This window comes from Tursiops truncatus, chromosome 7 (genome assembly GCF_011762595.2).
Source record: "Tursiops truncatus isolate mTurTru1 chromosome 7, mTurTru1.mat.Y, whole genome shotgun sequence".
In the NCBI taxonomy this organism is placed as follows: domain Eukaryota; kingdom Metazoa; phylum Chordata; class Mammalia; order Artiodactyla; family Delphinidae; genus Tursiops; species Tursiops truncatus.
The window spans coordinates 34,306,654-34,326,061 of NC_047040.1; the positions used below are offsets into that span (position 1 = coordinate 34,306,654).

Sequence of the window (19,408 nt, forward strand, 5' to 3'; positions counted from 1 at the left end):
TTATATTATCCCCATTTTATAAATGAGGGATTTGAGGCCACAGGTTAGGTAAGTAACTTTCCCAAGGAAACACAACTTGTAGGTCAAGGAGGTAGAATTCAAACTCAGGCAGTCTAGAGCAAGAGCCTGTCTTCTTTAACCATTAGGCTGTACTGCCTGTTATATCCTTTTTCTCTCTAAATTGACAATTCCTAAAAAAGAATATATATGCTGACTATCAGCTAAGACACAATTTCTACCAGTGTTGTTAATGGAGAACTTACTTGTGCAAGTACTGTGAGTTTGCTTCCTGGCAAGTAGTTATTGACCTCTTTCAGATCATGTTCCAGCAATTTATTATTTTTTTCATTATGTTTTATTCAGGGCTTGCTAATAAAGGTTGCCATTACCATGGTCACCAAAAAGATAATCATTTTCTGTGATATCCTCTTTATTTTGCTTCATACTCTGGAAGTGAGGCAATATGGGCCCGAATTGATCTGCATGCTAGAATATCAGTTTGACTTTTGCTTTTAAATATAGGTTTTAAACTAAAAATAGAACTACCATATGACCCAGCAATCCCACTACTGGGCATATACCCTGAGAAAACTGTAATTCAAAAAGAGTCATGTACCACAATGTTCATTGCAGCTCTATTTACAATAGCCAGGACATGGAAGCAACCTAAGTGTCCATCAACAGATGAATGGATAAAGAAGATGTGGCACATATATACAATGGAATATTACTCAGCCATAAAAAGAAACGAAATTGAGTTATTTGTAGTGAGGTGGATGGACCTAGAGACTGTCATACAGAGTGAAGTAAGTCAGAAAGAGAAACAAATACTGTATGCTAACACATATAAATGGAATCTAAAAAAAAAAAATGGTTCTGAAGAACCTAGGGGTAGGGCAGGAATAAAGACGCAGACATAGAGAATGGACTTGAGGACATAGAGACAGGGAAGGGTAAGCTGGGGCGAAGTGAGAGAGTGGCATGGACTTATATATACTAACAAATGTAAAATAGATAGCTAGTGGGAAGCAGCTGCATAGCACAGGGAGATCAGCTCGGTGCTTATGACCACCTAGAGGGATGGGATAGGGAGGGTGGGAGGGAGACGCAAGCGGGAGGAGATATGGGGATATATGTATATGTATAGCTGATTCACTTTGTTTTAAAGCAGAAACTAACACACCATTGTAAAACAATTATACTCCAATAAAGATGTTAAAATAAATAAACAAATAAAATAAATAAATATAGCTTTTATACATCAGATGATGGGATGGGTGTAACAGTAGAAGAAATGATTTTCAGAATTCCATATTGTCTGTTTAAATAAAAAGAGGGCTTGCAGTATGTTTATAACTGTGTTTGTAGCTACCTCTAAATACTAAAAGATGCTGATTCTAGTTAGAAAACATATATTTAAAAAATTTCTCTGTAACTAGTACTGTTCTGTTTTCCAAATGAAGGTACTAAAGTATATTTATAGGATTTTAGATTTAGAAAGTAATTTATCATTGTAGTGACCTGAAGCCCAAAGGGTTTAAGCGATTTGTCCAAGGTCATATAAGCTATGTGGTTCATTGATTCAACGAATATACATTAAGTATCTGTCATATGTCTAGATACCATAATATACTTGTTAGCATTGAGTCCATAGTGAGCCCTCAAATGCTAGCAGAACAGAAAAGGACCCTGTTCTCATGGAATTTGTGACCTGATGGGAAAGATAGACAATAAGGTTTAATATACAAGGTATAAAATCCAAAGCCCTAGGAAGGAAATGAACCATATATGTTGGAATGGAAAATACTGGAGAAGGGAGAAAGGGCTCCTATTTAGATAAAGTGGTCAAGAAAGGCCTGCTGAGATTAACAGGATTGGAAGGAGCCAGTTATTTAAATAGTGATTGTAGGACAGCATTCCAGGCTGGAACAGTCCACACAGAATCCCTAGGGTGAAGGTGTGCATGAAGCTCTAGAGGAACTGAAATGAGAATATGGCCAGAACATAGGAAGCTGTGGTGGGGGAGAAGTATGAGCTGTAAGAAAGGGACCACGTTACGTTTTTCAACCATAGATTTTATTTTATTTATTTTTTTAAAGTAAGGGTTTTTGGTCTTGTTTAGTTTTTTTATTTACTTATGGCTGCCTTGGGTCTTTGTTGCTGCACACGGGCTTTCTCTAGTTACGGGGAGCGGAGACTACTCTCCGTTGCCATGCTCAGACTTCTCATTGCACTGGCTTCTCGTTGCGGAGCACGGGCTCTAGACGCACAGGCTACAGTAGTTGTGGCATGTGGGCTCAGTAGTTGTGGCATGCAGGCTCAGTAGTTGTGGTGCATGGGCTTAGTTGCTCTGTAGCATGTGGGATCTTCCTGGACCAGGGATAGAACCCGTGTCCCCAGCATTGGCAGGCGGATTCTTAACCACTGTGCCACCAGGGAAGCCCAAGGATAATTTTTAAAAGTCTTATGTGATTATATGGATATGCTTATGCTCTTATCCTTTAAACATTTTGTTTCATTTTAATAAAGGATTGTGTCTTACTTCCTACTTAAATTTGTTAATAAATTACTGTCTTAAAATTAGTATCATTAAAATTGGGGAAATACGTTAGTGTTTTGGTTATAATTATTATTAACACCACTATGTTCTTCTATCTAAAGTTAATTAACTTGCAGTCATTTAAAAAATGGTATTGGTAGAAACTAAAGTGATTTGGTGTGCCAAATTTGTGGTTATAGGAGAGATCATACAGGAATTTAAAATAAGAAATTTAACCTGGATGTGATACTTTTTTTTTTTAACTGAAGGGTGGTCATCAGGATTACTTGGAAAACTTTTTCAAAATATATATTCCGGGCCCTATATCAGATAAGGATTCTGATGCAGTATATATTACATTTAAAAATTTTGTGTTTCTTTCAAAAAATAATGTTTGGTTTTCTTTTTTATTTTAAGAGCTGTGCTGATGTTTTTTGTAAAGAGTTTGAAAAACATTTTTGATTAATTGTACTTGCTTTTTCTTATCCCTTTCTATAACGTAGTCAACATTTTAAAAAACCTTCTAATTCATTGTAGTTAGTAAAAAGATAACTTATTAGTTTATAAATTTTTCCTAAAACATAGAAGTCTTAATTTAAGCGATTTTCAGTATTTTAAATATTTATCTAAAAACTTGTTCGTTTTGATTTTTTTTTTTTTTTTTTTTTTTTTTGTGGTACGTGGGCCTCTCACTGTTGTGACCTCTCCCGTTGCGGAGCCAGACTCCAGACGCGCAGGCTCAGCGGCCATGACTCACGGGCCTAGCCGCTCTGTGGCATGTGGGATCTTCCCGGACCGGGGCACGAACCCATGTCCCCTGCATCGGCAGGCGGACTCTCAACCACTGCGCCACCAGGGAAGCCCTCGTTTTGATTTTTTAAGAAAGTGTTTATTTTTATGTGTGTAACAACAGCTAATTTGAAATAATGAAAAAGAATCACAGTCGCAGCAGGAAAATATAAACTTTTAACCCTTGAACAACACTGGTTTGAACTGTGCAGATACATTTATACTCAGATTTCTTTTTTCTTTTCAATAAATATCAATCATGCAGTGCTACACAATGCATGGTTGGTTGAATCTGCTGATAGGGAGGGCCAGCTCTGGGACTTGAGTATTGTTGGATTTTGGTATCTGCAATGGGTCTGGAACCAGTTGTCCACAGAAGATTATACTTAGGAATCAATTTAATTTGAATGTGTTGATCTATATGAAGAAAACACAAAATTTATACAGACATATAGAAGATTTTTATTAAAAAAATATTTATTTATTTGGCTATGCCGGGTCTTCATTGCAACACGCAGGATCTTTTAGTTGCGGCATGTGGGATCTAGTTCTCTGACCAGGAATCAAACCCGGGCCCCCTGCATTGGGAGCATGGAGTCTCAACCACTGGACCACCAGGAATTCCTAAAAGAAGATTTTTAATAAAGAGCAGTGCCATGCTTCTGTATTGGATAACTCAATTAGGTGAAGATGTCACTTGAAATTAATTTGTAAATTTAATTCCAATAAGGATAGAGTATGGGAAAGAAACTTATTAGAAGTCTAATATTCAACTGGAAGAATAAGCAGGCAATAATAATAAAATACATTTTTAGGAAAAAGAATTATTATGGGACTTGTACTATTATAAAGTGCATTATAAAGCCACATAATTAAAATATTATAGTCCCGGTACCAAATTAATGGGAAAAGTAGCTCAGAAATAGTTCCAAATATACGTGGGACTTTTAGTGTATGATAAAAATAGTGTTGCAAGTTAGAAATAAATGGACATGCAAACAAGGTGTTAGAAGAACTGAGAAAACAGTTTTTATTGGGAGAAAACATTGTTAGATCTTAATCTCATATTGCATTCTAAAATAACTTGCAGGTTGTTTAAAGAGTAAACTGTAGATGTGGGTTTTTTTTGTTTTTTGTTTTTTGTTTTTTTTTTTTGCGGTACGCGGGCCTTTCACTGCTGTGGCCTCTCCCATTGCGGAGCACAGGCTCCGGACGCGCAGGCTCAGCGGCCATGGCTTACGGGCCCAGCCGTTCCGCGGCGTGTGGGATCATCGCAGACCGGGGCACGAACACGTGTCCCCTGCATCGGCAGGCAGACTCTCAACCACTGCGCCACCAGGGAAGCCCTAGATGTGGTTTTTAACTTTAGAAGATTCAAGCCTTTACTAAACAAGCAGACTGATTTTTAAAATACAGTAAAATATATTGTGGTATCTTTTTTGCCATGCCTCTTTCAAATACATTACAGCATTCTGTGTATTAAATTTTTAATGTTTTGGTAACTAGTACTCACTTGAATGTTCTGATACCGATTTTTGTTGTTCTAGTTTTAAAAGTCATATACATCATATAAACAAATGTAGAAAAATTGAGTTATTTAGATTTAGATTTTTTTTAGATTTCAGTGCTAAGGTATTAACTTTATAAATAGAGCAGGAAGAAATTATTTTGTATATGTAACAATCATATGCTCTTTAAAATTATATGATGGATTATGGTTTTGAGAATTTATTTGTATTTGCATATGCTATTAATAATATTTATATCCTGTGACCTTAAAAATTCAACTTCAGGGGCTTCCCTGGTGGCATAGTGGTTGAGAGTCCGCCTGCCGATGCAGGGGACACGGGTTCGTGCCCCAGTCCGGAGGATCCCACATGCCGCGGAGTGGCTGGGCCCATAAGCCATGGCCGCTGGGCCTGCGTGTCCAGAGCCTGTGCTCCGCGGCAGGAGAGGCCACAACAGTGAGAGGCCCGCGTACCAAAAAAAAAAAAAAAAATTCAAATTCAAGTTTTAGAATTTATACTACAGAAGATAACAATAGAAATACATAAGTATGTACAAGGATGTGTATTGCAGCATTTTTTTGTAATATAAGGAAGTCGAAAACAGATTTGTTTATTAGTAAATAAATAAGTTATGGGATTATACTTATAATTAATTACACCCATTAAAAAGAGTGAGCTTGAACTATAGGTCTTTCATATATTTTTGAGAATTGAAAGAGCAATTATAGAATACTATGTACAATGAACACAACTATATTTAAACTGTATACACACACATATACATACATGCATATATGTAAACATGTATGTGAAGAAAAATACATACCAAATGGTTAACTCTGTTTATCTTTGTGGGTGGGGGAGGTAGTTAGGTTAAGTTCCTTTTTTTAATAGACATATACTATTTATAATAACTATTTTAAAATTATTTAATAATTGAATATCAACTATTCATATTTATAGCTAAGGATATTTGTAAAATTAGAGGTAATAGTTGAGGTACAGAGGAAGAATAGCTTTTTAAGTTTCCAGTAAATAAAAAGCAAAAATCAATCATTATTAAAATTCAGCCGTGGAAATAAAGGAGTTTTGTGTGTTTTTTTTAAGTTCCTATTTTCTTTATTTTGGAAAATAAGTCCTTTCTGTCACCACTAGAATGAAATTGTGGTTTTCTTCTTTACATGGTAGTATATTTATTGAAAGTATTTACCTCCTTTTCTGGAGTACTTCTCAAAGAGGACGTAAAATTCAGTCTATTTTTCCTCAGTCTTGTGGCCTGCTGAACTCATTAGTGATAATGAGGTGGTAGAAGGAGATGTTGTAAGTAATATCAACAAAACAGCCCCTCTTGTTTATACTTTCATAAGAGACTTGGGTTAAAAGGGAAATATTAAAGGGAGATTCAGATGTTAGAATTTATCCCTAAAAAAATTATTTCCAGAGAAAATAATGTAGGCATTGCTTTTACTTTTTATACTTTATTTGAAGCTTAATAAAAATGGAACCTACTTTATTTTTCAGGTACTTTGTAAATAAAAACCATTTTTATTATCAGTAGCTATTTTGTTGTTTTTTTTTTTAACTTCCAGAGACTTGACTTGACTTAGTAGGAACTCTCAGAGCAAGTGCTATATATAGCAAGCCTGGAATATTTTTAGTCTTCTTTTTCTCTTTTTCTTTTTTGAATTTCTTGTTTGTATTCTTCACCTAATTCTTTTTTTTTCTTTTTTAATTTATTTTTGGTTGCCTTGGGTCTTTGTTGCCGTGCGCGGGCTTTCTCTAGTTGTGGCGAGCGGGGGCTACTCTTGGTTGCGGTGCGTGGACTTCTCATTGCGGTGGCTTCTCTTGTTGCAGAGCACGGGGTCTAGGTACGTGGGCTTCAGTAGTTGTGGTACGTGGGCTCAGTAGTTGTGGCTCGTGGGCTCTAGAACGCAGGCTCAGTAGTTGCGGCGCACAGGCTTAGCTGCTCCGCGGCATGTGCGATCCTCCCAGACCAGGGCGTGAACGCGTGTCCCCTGCATTGGCAGGCGGACTCCCAACCACTGCACCACCAGGGAAGCCCCTAGTCTTCTTGGTAATGGGAATTTTGCAGCTAGCTTTGAAAGAGTGTTCTCTGCATCATAGCCAGGTAAGCCTTTCAAACCTTTATTCTTATCCTCAGTCACTTTCCATACTTAATGTAGACTAGAAGGTCTTGTTTATTATAACATCAGCCCATGCCTCTCTCTCTCTGCCCTCAACCATGCCCCTTGCTCTCTGTGCTCCTAACCACTTGGATATTCTTTCAGATTCTACATCTTCCTATGTTATTTTCTTGCCACAGAACCTTTTATTTTTTATTTTATTTTTTTTTTGCGGTACGCGGGCCTCTCACTGTCGTGGCCTCTCCTGCTCCTCATCCGGAGCACAGGCTCCGGATGCGCAGGCTCAGCAGCCATGACTCACGGGCCCAGCCACCCCACGGCATGTGGTATCTTCCTGGACCGGGGCACAAACCTGTGTCCCGTGCATCGGCAGGCGGACTCCCAACCACTGCGCCACCAGGGAAGCCCCCACAGAACCTTTTTATATGCTGTTCCCTCTTTCTAGAATGTTCCTTCACTATTCCCCTTGACTCCTACTGATCTTTGATATCTCAGTTTAAGTGCTACCTCAGAGAAACCTTCATCAGCACTAGGTTCCTTTGTTTTACGCTTTCGTGTACCTTTCCTTCTTACTCCTTGTCTCTGCAAAAATGTGTTTGGCCTCCTCCACTAGGGAAGTGCCCCATTAGAGTGAGTCTACATCTGATTCTGTTTACCATTGTACTTCCAGCTCCTAGCATAATGGCAGGTATATAGTTTTTGCTTAAGAAATACTTATGGGGGACTTCCCTGGTGGTCTGGTTAAGAATCTGCCTTCCAATGCAGGGAATGTGGGTTCGATCCTTGGTCAGGGAACTAAGATCCCACATGCTGCGGGACAACTAGAGAGCCCGCGTGCCACAACTAAGATCCGACACAGCCAAAAATAATAATGAATTATTATTAAGAAAGAAAGAAATATTTATGGAATGGATTGATGAATTTCTGACTGAATCATTCCTTTGCTTTTTGGTCAGTTGCCTCCTTGAGTTCTTTCTGAGAAGCTTCCAGGGGCAACTGCCTTAGGATATTTAGCCCATTATTTATAACTGAAAGTTATAATGTATGATGGATCTAGGCTTGTTATTTTATTTTTTATAGTTAAATTTTTTTTAAAGAGGTGTAATTTGCATAGAGCAAGATACACAGTAATGATAATTATGTCATGGAGTCCATTTTTAGGTGAAGTACTAGGTTATACAGAGTACTTAGTACTACTTAACTAATTGGTACTTGAAAGAAAAAAAGAAAATTCTGACTGATTTGAACAATCATTGTAGTAAATATAGGAACCTTACAAAATGACTTCTTTGAAGGACATTATCATTAGGAAGTGTAGTTGTGCTCTATTTCATAAAGTTATTTTTAAGAGTCTCATTTCTTCACAAGTTTATAACTTGGGAGTCCATATCTATTAATGGGCTTTAGTGAATCAGTGAACTTCCTGAAATTATTTGTAAAATCATGTACGTGCAGGCATCATATTTATCTTTTTCTGAAGTAGGGATCAGTACATAGTTTTGCTCAGCTATCAAAGGGGGTCTGTAACTTTGTGCTTTTGCCCCGCCCCAAAAAAGGTTAAGAACTGTTGTTTTATATCATGTATATTATGATTTGTATGTAGAGTTAGTTCCTCAATCCTTTATTTTTCCCCCTTGAAGTTCATTATGGAACACTTCAAACCTATAACAAAGTAGAGTAGTGTAATGAAACTTGTATACCAGTTAGCTTCAGTGGTTATCAACTTACGGCCAGTCATATTTTATCTATACCCAATGCACTCTCCTCCTTTGGCTACCCTCATCCCGATTATTTTAAAGCAAATCCCAGGGCTTCCCTGGTGGCGCAGTGGTTAGGAATCCGCCTGCCAATGCAGGTGACACGGGTTCGAGCCCTCATCTGGGAAGATCCCTCATGCCGCAGAGCAGCTAAGCCCGTGCGCCACAACTACTGAGCCTGCGCTCTAGAGCCTGTGCTTCGCAACAAAAGAAAGCACCGCAATGAGAAACCCGAGCACCACAACAAAGAGTAGCCCTCACTCTCCGCAACTAGAGAAAGCCCGCGTACAGCAACAAAGACCCAATGCAGCCAAAAATAAATAAATTTAAATATATATATATTTTTTAAAAAAGGAAATCCCAGATATCATTTCACCAGTAAATATTTCAGTGTGAATCTTGCAAGAGAGAAACAGTATTTTAAAAAACCTAACTATAGGGACCTCTATGGCTGTCCAGTTGCTAAGATTCTACGCTTCCACTGCCGGGGCGGGGTGGGGCGGGAGACAAGTTCAATCCCTGGTTGGGGCACTAAGATCCCACGTGCCACACGATGTGGACAAAATAATAAATAAATTGTATTTAAAAAATAAATAAGTAAAAAGCCTAATTATAATACCATTATCAAATATAAAAGTAACCTATAATAATTCCTTGAATTAGTATCATCCAGTATTAAGTAATAAGTCATACAATAAGTCATGTTTAACCTTTTCCAATTGTGTTATGCTCTTTTTTATTGTTTGAATCAATCCAAATAAGATTCATACTTTGGTTCCTGATTTTTCTTAACATATCTTTTAATCTGCTGTCTCTTTTTTCCTCTTGCAATTTATTTGAATAAATCCACCAGTCCATCTTAAGAGCATTTGCTACTTGAGAATAAGGGGCATTTCTTACTCCTTTTTGTACTCCTTGCTTATATAATACTTGGTATAGTGTATTATATATGGATATTTAGGGAAAGGAAGGGGTTTAGAAAATCTGATTTCTTTTTTTTAGATAGAAATTTATTATGGAATATGACACATATCGTCTTTTTGATAAATATGTCTTTTTAATAAAGGAACTTTCATTTCATTTGCTCTGGAGACATTTCCCTCCCTGCCCAAGAAATTCCTTTTTTCTTTTGGTTACCTTTTGAGCCTTAAATTTAAAACCAAAAACCTTCTGTTGTTTGTCTCACTTAAAAAATAATACATACCAATTTTTATTTTTTTTTATAATTCAAAGTTACATAATTAGAATATCCTCAGTAATCCTTCCTTCAGAGGCCAACACTTAATAGTTTAGTATATATATTTTTCCTCCCAGCTTTTTCACATTTATATAATTTTTAGTGGAATTATTATAGCTTATATACTGTTGTACAACTTGCTTTTTCTATCTGGCTATTTTTCCATTTTAGAAAACATATAAATCTACCTACTTCAAAGGCCTTATTTCATATGATATATATATATATGTTTATAGCTGTACATATAACCCTTGATTTCTAATTTTTTTACCTTTGTAAAAATCTGTCACAGTGTTCTATTATGTATAACTTTTTCCAGTTGTATGTGCCAGTTGTATATTTGGTAAAAGCTCTAGGCATAGACTGTGCATTTGTCTTGGGTAATGTGCAGTTTGATTTTACTTAGTAAACTTGTTTTTGCTACTTTGGAGTATAATTGGAAAATAGAAAAGCATTAGGAAAATAGATTTCAAACGTATCATTAAAAATAGAACTTATTTCTTATAAACAGTTCTGTTTTAATTGAACACTAGTCTAAAAGTAAGCCTCCTTATCTAAAATGTACACTAGATGAGTTTCTCCTTTAGTGAAAGGCACACATCATTTACCTTTGATAGTTCCTGTAAGTAACACTGTCCTCAAGTTCAGTGCCTTTTTCTTTCAGAGAGAAAAGAGGAATAGAAGGTAGAAGAAGATGCTGGGATCTGAACGTGGCGTTGTGGAAGAATGGTTATCAGAATTCAAGGTAGATTGGATTGAGGATAAGAATGTGTCATATGATTCTATATATCAGTAATTCAGTTATACATGTTCATGGAAAAACTGAAACAAAAGTTATGAAGTAGGAATGGCAAAATATGAAATAACATGTTTCTATAGCTGCACCTCTTTAAAAATTTTAGGCACTAATGTGAATAATGGCTAGAAGGTAATGTAAAAATGAAGCTAGTAAACTTGTTTTTGCTACTTTGGAGTATAATTGATATGGATTGATATCAATGGATTGATAAGGTGATATATAAATTTTAAGATATATTCAATAAAAGAGGGGAAGCCTCCAAGTTTTAATAAGGCACAGAAATGAGATTTGTACCTTATATTTTTATTTCCTGTGATTAAAAATTCACTCATTAATTTGATTGAAAACTATATAATTTATAAACACTATGGAAATAAGTGTTTTGTGAACATAAAATACAAGAATTGAAATATATCCCACACTCAGGGACATCCCTGGCGGTCCAGTGGTTAAGGCTTCGCCTTCCAATGCAGGGGGTGTGGGTTTGATCCCTGGTTGGGGAGCTAAGATCCCACATGCCTCGCGGCCAAGAAAACAAAATGCAAAACTGAAGCAATATTGTACCAAATTCAATAAAAAGACTTAAAAAAATGCACACCTCATTAAAAACAAAAGTATTTATTGCACACTAATTTTTTAGACTAGATTATAAGGTGACTCATTTCAGCAAATCTTGGTGTAATGTGTGATTTCTAATCATTTCTCATTGTTGAGTAGTTAGAAGAATTGTATAACATCGTAACTAATTTGATTTATTAACTCTCATGGTTATTTCTTATATTAATTATTTTTACTTTTCTTAGTTGACTCAATTATAAATCTTTTCAAGAGGAACTCATATAAAATAAAGTTTCTAACTTCTCAAATATTAAGTTCATTTTTGGTTTCCTTTGATGTTTTCTTTTAGGCATTACCTGACACTCAGATCACCAATTATGCAGCAACTTTACACCGGAAAAAAACACTGGTACCCGCCCTGTATAAAGTTATTCAAGATTCGAATAATGAGGTAGGAGAGTTTATAAGAAAAGTAATTTTAATGTAGTAATAATGAAATATGTGCACTAAAACACATATATATAAGTTTTGCAGTTTTCCTTCTTTTTTTTAAATCCTTCCAGTGGGACTGGAAAACTTTCTTTCTGCTATTTTTCATTCTGATAGTTGCTTTGGCTTTCCCCATGACCTCCCTCTCCATATTTTTTAATGTTTTGATTAAATTTGTTCCTGTTGAGGACAGTATGTTTTGATTCTTGATTTGAGTGACCACCATCTCAGTAGATTATTTATTTAATTTGCAACTTTTCTCTGTTTCCTGTTCTGGAATGTTTCCTTTCCTGGAGTCCAAATTTTAACCATATACTGATTGAGATTTATTAATTTTAAGTATTGTTTGCAGTCCTTTTATTGACGGTAAAGAACTATGTGTAATCACTCTAATTAGTGAATTCAGTCAAACTGGTAACATGAAATGATGCTGCTGTAAGTTTAGTTTGAAAATGATCAGAGAAAGCCTAAATAGTCAGGATCAGTAAACTTAGAATAACAGTTTCCTATTATTTAGCCTGTGCTAGAAGGGAAAAAAGGTGCAGCTATTGGCTCTATGTTTTAACTTACACAAAATACACACATTTTCTTTCCATTAACACAATAGTATGACATACAGTTTTATCACCACTGGATTCATGTATGCTTTAAAATGAAATGAAAGGAACACACAGGAAAGTAGCTTCTTATCTTCCCAGATACAGCCTCCAAGAGTGCCTCTGCTGTGTACTGGAGTGAGTTTGAAGAAGTTCAGGTAATCATCTCCTAACCAGCAGCTTAACTTAAAGTGCATCTTCATTTTTGTACTATCACTAAAAGCTTGCTTATTGACCTCTTTCTTTCCTATCTCCTAAACTTGGATTGGCTCTCAGTTGGGCTTGCATCTGTTGCTATTTGTAGCAGCAACCGCAGGATTCATTTGCTTCTTTTTCTCTTGCTATGTATTTTTGAATGTTTTATAACTTTAGGTATGGTAATGGACATATATGCATAGCCTTCTTGGTCAGGAGTTTTCAAAATTCTGTGTGAATATTGAATGTATGTATCCCTTGTTTTGCACTGTCTTAACATTAAGCTTTGCTTATTAAAATGCATTTGTTTCATGCTTTCTCTTTAAATTGTAAGCTCTTCATGAGCAGTGGTCGTATATGCTATATCTGTTAACATATATATCTGTTAATTCCCTAGAATCCAGTATTTTATCATGTGCATAATGAACACTTAATAAATATTGATTAGAAGAATAGTGAAATATATGGGATTCTCTGGCGGTCCAGTGGTTGGAACTCCACGATTTCATTGCCAAGGGCACGGGTTCAGTCTCTGGTTGGGGAAGTGAGATCCTGCAAGCCACGCGGCCAAAAAAGAATCACCGGGGGGAAAAAAAAGAATAGTAAAATACGAAATGAGATTCTAAAATGCTGTCGTTTTCATTAGGACTCACAAGTATGTGAAATGTATTGGCTTCCATTTTTTCTTTTATGCTTTGGAAGCTGCGATATTATAAGAATTAACTCACTTTATATTGTCATACTTCATAATACTAATGTGTGAGACTTTGTCAAGGCTAGAAATAGAAAAATTACAACTTGAGAGACTCAAGATCAAGACCCAGCAGTCATTATAATCAACCAGTTACTAGAACAGGTCTGTCTTTCCATCCTTTCTCCTGTCAGGTCATAAGATTCTAACCATGCATTCATACTTCAGAAAAACAGAGTGTTAAGTTCTGTAGAATCTCAAAGCAATTCTGGACTTCAGTTCTAGAAGGAGAACGCTTTTAGTCCTGATTTTGTTATATTCTGAAACATAAATGTATTATTTACTTAATAAGAAACAAATTTGCCTTAAATACCATGAAAGTTCTTAAGAAAGTATATTTCCTAGAAGTTCTTTTTTTTGTTGTTTTGTTTTGTTTTGTTTTTTGGCTGTGCCATGTTGCACAAGAGAGATCTTAGTTCCCCAACCCGGGATCGAACCCGGGCCAAGGCAGTGAAAGCGCTGAGTCCTAACCACTGGACTGCAAGGGAATTCCCAAAGAAGTTTAATATTACATATCATGGCCAACCTGTACTACAGCTCAAGTTTTAATCTCTAGACCAACATGTTGCTTTATTTTTCTCCTTTCCCTCCTTCCAGATCCCTTAGTCACTCTAGCAGTTCTTCCACTTCAAGGAGACCATTAACCCTATTGCTTTTTTATGATTTGGTTGTCCTTTTTCCTCCCTTCAATGTCTCACTTCCTTCAAATGTCTCACTTGCCTCTTTTCTTAGCTAAATTTTCTTGATCCATCATTACAGTCATTCCCTTGCAAACATTCTGAGCTCCTTTGCCTGTCATTCCCTTAGTTCATATTCTTTGGGCAAAATCTCAACACTGGATAAAACCCAGCCATCCACTTCATGCCTGTACCTGAGCGGCTGAACGTACCTGGAAAAAACACAATTTTGTTAACTTTTTCCATTTAAATGCAGGACTAAAAATCATAAATGAGCACATAATATTTCATTGGTACAACTGTCCCAGTGTTCATTTTATACCTTCTCTTTCCTCACACTTACTGCCCTTCCTCCTCATTTTTAGTTTGCCTTCTGTGTCATTATAAAAGAAGAAAATAGTTGGAAACTCTATTCTCCCATTCAAATCTACCACTCTACCAGCATCTCTACCCACACTCTCCTGCCATTTCTGCTGTTCGGTAGATGAAGTGTCTCAGGTTGTATCAAAGGCCATCTCTTCCACTTAGGCCTGAATCCCATCTTCTCTAACTACCTCAAAGATTGCTACTGCAGTTATCCCCTCCCTTTCCTATGTCACTGATTCCTTTTTTCTTAAAACAGCAGTGTTTTTTTTTTTTTTTTAAGAAGATGTTGGGGGTAGGAGTTTATTAATTAATTAATTTATTTTTGCTGTGTTGGGTCTTCGTTTCTGTGTGAGGGCTTTCTCTAGTTGTGGCAAGCAGGGGCCACTCTTCATCGCGGTGCGCGGGCCTCTCACTGTCGTGGCCTCTCTTGTTGCGGAGCACAGGCTCCAGACGCGCAGGCTCAGTAGTTGTGGCTCATGGGCCTAGCTGCTCTGTGGCATGTGGGATCCTCCCAGACCAGGGCTCGAACCTGTGTCCCCTGCATTAGCAGGCAGATTCTCAACCACTGCGCCACCAGGGAAGCCCGTGTTTTTTTTTTTAATTAATTAATTTATTTATTTTTGGCTATGTTGGGACTTCATTGCTGCGTGAGGGCTTTCTCTAGTTGTGGCGAGCACGGGCTACTCTTCATTGTGGTGCACAGGCTTCTCATTACGGTGGCTTCTCTTGTTGCAGAGCATGGGCTCTAGGCGTGCAGGCTTCAGTAGTTGTGGCATGCGGGCTCAGTAGTTGTGGCTCGCAGGCTCTAGAGTGCAGGCTCAGTAGTTGTGGCGCCCAGGCTTAGCTGCTCTGTGGCATGTGGGATCTTCCCGGACCAGGGCTCGAACCCATGTCCCCTGCATTGGCAGGTGGATTCTTAACCACTGTGCCACCAGGGAAGTCCCTGTCACTGATTTTTTTTTCCTTTCTGATGAAAGTAATATGATAAACAACCATATTCTATTTTTTAAAAAACCTTCTTTGATTTGCCTCCTATTTTATTATCTACCCCATTTTTCTGTCCTTCTTCCCAATGAACTTTATAAAGTATTGCTTATTCATAGTCTCTGTCTACTTGTGCCAATTTCCTCACCTCATATTTTTTCTTTGACCCACTCATATTTGGGTTCAGTCTCCATTATTCCACCCAAACTGCTCTCAATGCGTTCATCATATGGCATGCCTCTTAGTAATTATCATGTCAAAACTATTTGCTAAGTTTGGGGAAGGTGTAAATTATTCTTAAGCTTTTATTTAACGAGAAGATAATGATTTTTAACACCTTTTGCTGTGGGTGATAGCACCATTTAGGGGAGGTCATTTCTGACACTGAAAAATTGAGAACATGATGGCATGATAACATATGCTTAGAATTAAAGATTTTAACAGAGCACATTGGCAGGTTTTTAACAGTCTTATTTTGCAGTGGAGTTGATGAAAATTTACTGGATTGCCAGCCACTCCTCCCTCCTTTTAAAAAAAAAGCAGAGTAATAATTTTGGTAACTCTGTATATCTTTGCAATGCTTATTAAAGTATAGTCTCTACATGCCAATGTACTTGCTGTTGAGGAAGGAAAATAAGGTCTTTATGACGTAGACAAATTGTAATTGTACCATAGCCAGTGAAATTTAGAGAAGGCAATTTTAGAGTCTTTTACTAAAGAGGAAAGTAGATTTGAAACATGGACATATATTTTTAATACATAAATTTATGAGCGCAACAATGTTTAATTGTCCTAAGGAGCTGAATATTGTTGTCAGTACTTTACAAAGTTGCCAGCAGTTGACCATTTTCAAAAGTTTATTACTTCGTTATTGGCACTACATGGACTACGCTATTTGTAATTAAACAAGGCTCACCTCCTCCTCCACTTCCATCCGGTATAAGAAATGCGGTATAGTGAGAACATCAACTTGGTGTCAGAAGATCTGAATTCTGGTGTCTTTCTCTGCTACTAATTTCTGTAACCTTGGGCAAATTGTCTGACTGGTCTAGACTTCCGTGTAAGGGTAGAGTTGGAATGTTTTTTAATATTTTAAATCCTATGAGAGTGATTTCATATAAAGAGCTTAGTAGTTACTAGACTAGGTGTGTAAATTTTTTTAGCTTTAAAGTTGTTTATTAAGAGCTAAGCTTAAGTCATCTAAGTATATTAACTGTACAATCAACATAGGATTTGTTGACTTTTAATTTAAAATTTTGAAAGTAATGACTTTATTCTAGAGTGCTAGATTATTACAGACATATATAACTACATTCAAGCAGATATACAAGTGTATATATATATATTATTATAATCATTCAGAATAGAAGTAAGCATATAAATTACTGAATCGTTCTTTTTTTTTAAAAGCTAGTGTGACACTATTATATATAAAGTAGATAACTAATAAAGACCTACTGAATAGCACAGGGAACTCTACTCAATACTCTGTAATGACCTATATGGAAAAGAATCTAAAAAGAGTGGATATATGTATATGTATAACTGATTCACTGTGTTGTACACCTGAAACTAACACAACATTGTAAATCAACTATACTCCAATAAAAATTTTTTAAAAACAAAACAAAAGCTAGTGTTAAATTTTTTTATAGTTTCCTCTCAGTATTTTATCTGCATTTTAAAATCATAGCCAGTTTTGTGAAGTCTGCAGTTATTCTAACAAAACCAGTCTAAATTAGCAGTACAAGTTTAGGGGAAAAGGGGAGGTTTGTTTAAACTGCTCATTTTCTTCAGTTTTTAAGATTATGAAGTTCCTTATAAGTCATATGGTATGATATCATATGAAAAATTATCCAGTTAAACATTGGAAAAGCTATTTCTGTATAGTTATACTTCCTCCTTTTCAAAATCTTTCCAATAAATATAATTAGTAGAATTTGTCAGTCTTAAAACATAGAAGTAATCTGTTTTACTTGTATGTATTTAAAATATTAACGAGCATTTTGGATGTCCAAATATTATGTATTGCCAAGTCCCTTTATCTACTGAGTGGTATATAATTTGTTTAAATCATAGTCTTAAGTTGAGATTTAAAGTTTATTTCCAACAAGATTATTTGAAATTATTTTCTTCCAATAGAAACTTTTAAAAATGGAGGATAGTAAGGTTTGGTAATAACAGAAAAGGAAACTCACTAAATATGAAGTAGTACATTGGTTAAAGAACTAATTATCTAATAAGTTTAATAGTACAGTGTATTGAAAGATATGTTGTTATTATCTGGGCACAAAGTACTTCTTGCAGTTACTGGATTGGTCAGTTTAATGTGTAGTCTCTGAGTTATTAAATAGAGATTGAGGTTCTGGTTGCATTGATTCAGAATAAGCAAAAATTAATGTTGAGAATTTATTTTAAAAATATTATACAAGTATATGTGCCTAAAAAAAAATTACAGTTACAGCCAAAAGAATGGAAATAACTGATGCACTTTATTTTCTTCTTAGCTCCTGGAGCCTGTCTGCCACCAGCTGTTTGAGCTCTACCGTAGCTCTGAAGTTCGACTTAAGAGGTTCACACTGCAGTTCTTGCCAGAATTGATGTGGGTTTATTTACGGCTTACAGTTAGCCGAGACAGACAGAGTAATGGTTGCATTGAAGCACTACTTTTAGGAATTTACAATTTGGTAAGTGGAAAATGATAGTTTGGGAAATTTTAAGTATTTTTTAAAGTCCTCTGAAGTAATACTTGAAGAATATTTAGAGGAAAATAAATTTAAATGTCTCTTGAATAACTTATTTGAATTAACTAAATTGAGTACAGTAATTGAGTACAGTAATTAATAAGTAATTGCTGGTAATGCATTTTATAAAGTAGGTGAAACTTATAATTGATAGCATTATTAATATTTTATGGCTTATTTTTCTAATTATTTTATTTGATTGATATTTATGAATGTCTTGCATTTAATATTTTTAATTTATTTTTAATCATTTGATAAAACATTATGTATTTGATACATTATTTATGAAACTTTTTCTTCTAAGGAATTCTTAAATACCTTAAATGTTATTATTCTGTTGTTTTTTTTTTTCCTCCTGGTGCCCAGTTTAGAACATTGGTATTGAAATTCCTGCCCTTTGAATTCTTATATTCTGTGTATTCCCTGTAAACAGATGCTCCATATATTAAAGTTAAGTTTGTAGTTGAGAGGTACCTCAACCAAAGTACCTCACAAAACATTGAATCTCACAAAAAATAAATATTCTTCTGCACCAGTGCTCATTCCTCTAAGTATTATCCCTTAAAAAAAATCATTAAAAAACATTTCCATCACTAGAATCTGAAGGACGGAGCCTGGCCTGTGGAATCACTTGTATTTTGTTTAAAATCAGGTACTGTCACTTACTGGCTGTTTTAAATTTAAGCAAGTTACTTAATATCTTGACTTCAGTTGCCTCGTCCTGTAAAACAGAAATAAAACATTGTTAGTAGGATTGAAAGCAATTAGAAGAACCCAACATGTTTCCTGAGGTGTTTATCTAATGTTTACCACTATTATTATAAATAGTAGTAGTAATAGTTATACCATAATTAAAGATGGGTTTTTTTAATGAAAAGCTGGTGTAGGTATAAAATTCTTTATTTTGCTACCTTGCCTGATTTTTTCTTTTAAAGTAGGAAATTTGTTTCACATATCACTGTGTTTCTAGTGCTTAGCAAGGCACTTAGTAAATGTTGATTTAAAAATTGAGTTTAGTGTTTTAGATTATGTTTGACATTAAGCTATCATTTGTCTTGTTTAATGTAATAAAATTCAGTAGTGGGACAAATGAAGCAAAAAATTTTGTATAGTGGGATGCCTGACAAGTTCTTGACAGTACTTGTTGGTGCTATGGTTTAATTATCTTTTGGTATCTCAAAAATAGTGTACTGTTTTGGGCTTCCCTGGTGGCGCAGTGGTTGAGAGTCCACCTGCCAATGCAGGGGACACGGGTTCGTGCCCTGGTCCAAGAGG

General features: G+C 35.8%; 1 protein-coding gene across 7 annotated transcripts in view; it reads left to right on the top strand.

Moving 5' to 3' along the window:
- HYCC2 (hyccin PI4KA lipid kinase complex subunit 2) overlaps window positions 1-19,408 on the top strand; it is a 73,361-nt gene that overhangs the window by 14,786 nt on the left and 39,167 nt on the right. For 5 of the 7 annotated variants that reach the window (XM_019939163.3, XM_073807411.1, XM_073807414.1 and 2 more), the window contains 3 exons: window positions 10,639-10,719; window positions 11,681-11,782; window positions 17,897-18,076. In XM_019939163.3, the coding sequence (XP_019794722.1) occupies window positions 10,669-10,719; window positions 11,681-11,782; window positions 17,897-18,076 (333 nt within the window). In that variant the 5' untranslated portion in view covers window positions 10,639-10,668. Of the gene's footprint in view, window positions 1-648; window positions 807-10,638; window positions 10,720-11,680; window positions 11,783-12,518; window positions 12,575-17,896; window positions 18,077-19,408 lie in introns of those variants that run through there. The other 2 variants (XM_073807413.1, XM_019939165.3) reach the window with 2 other exon arrangements.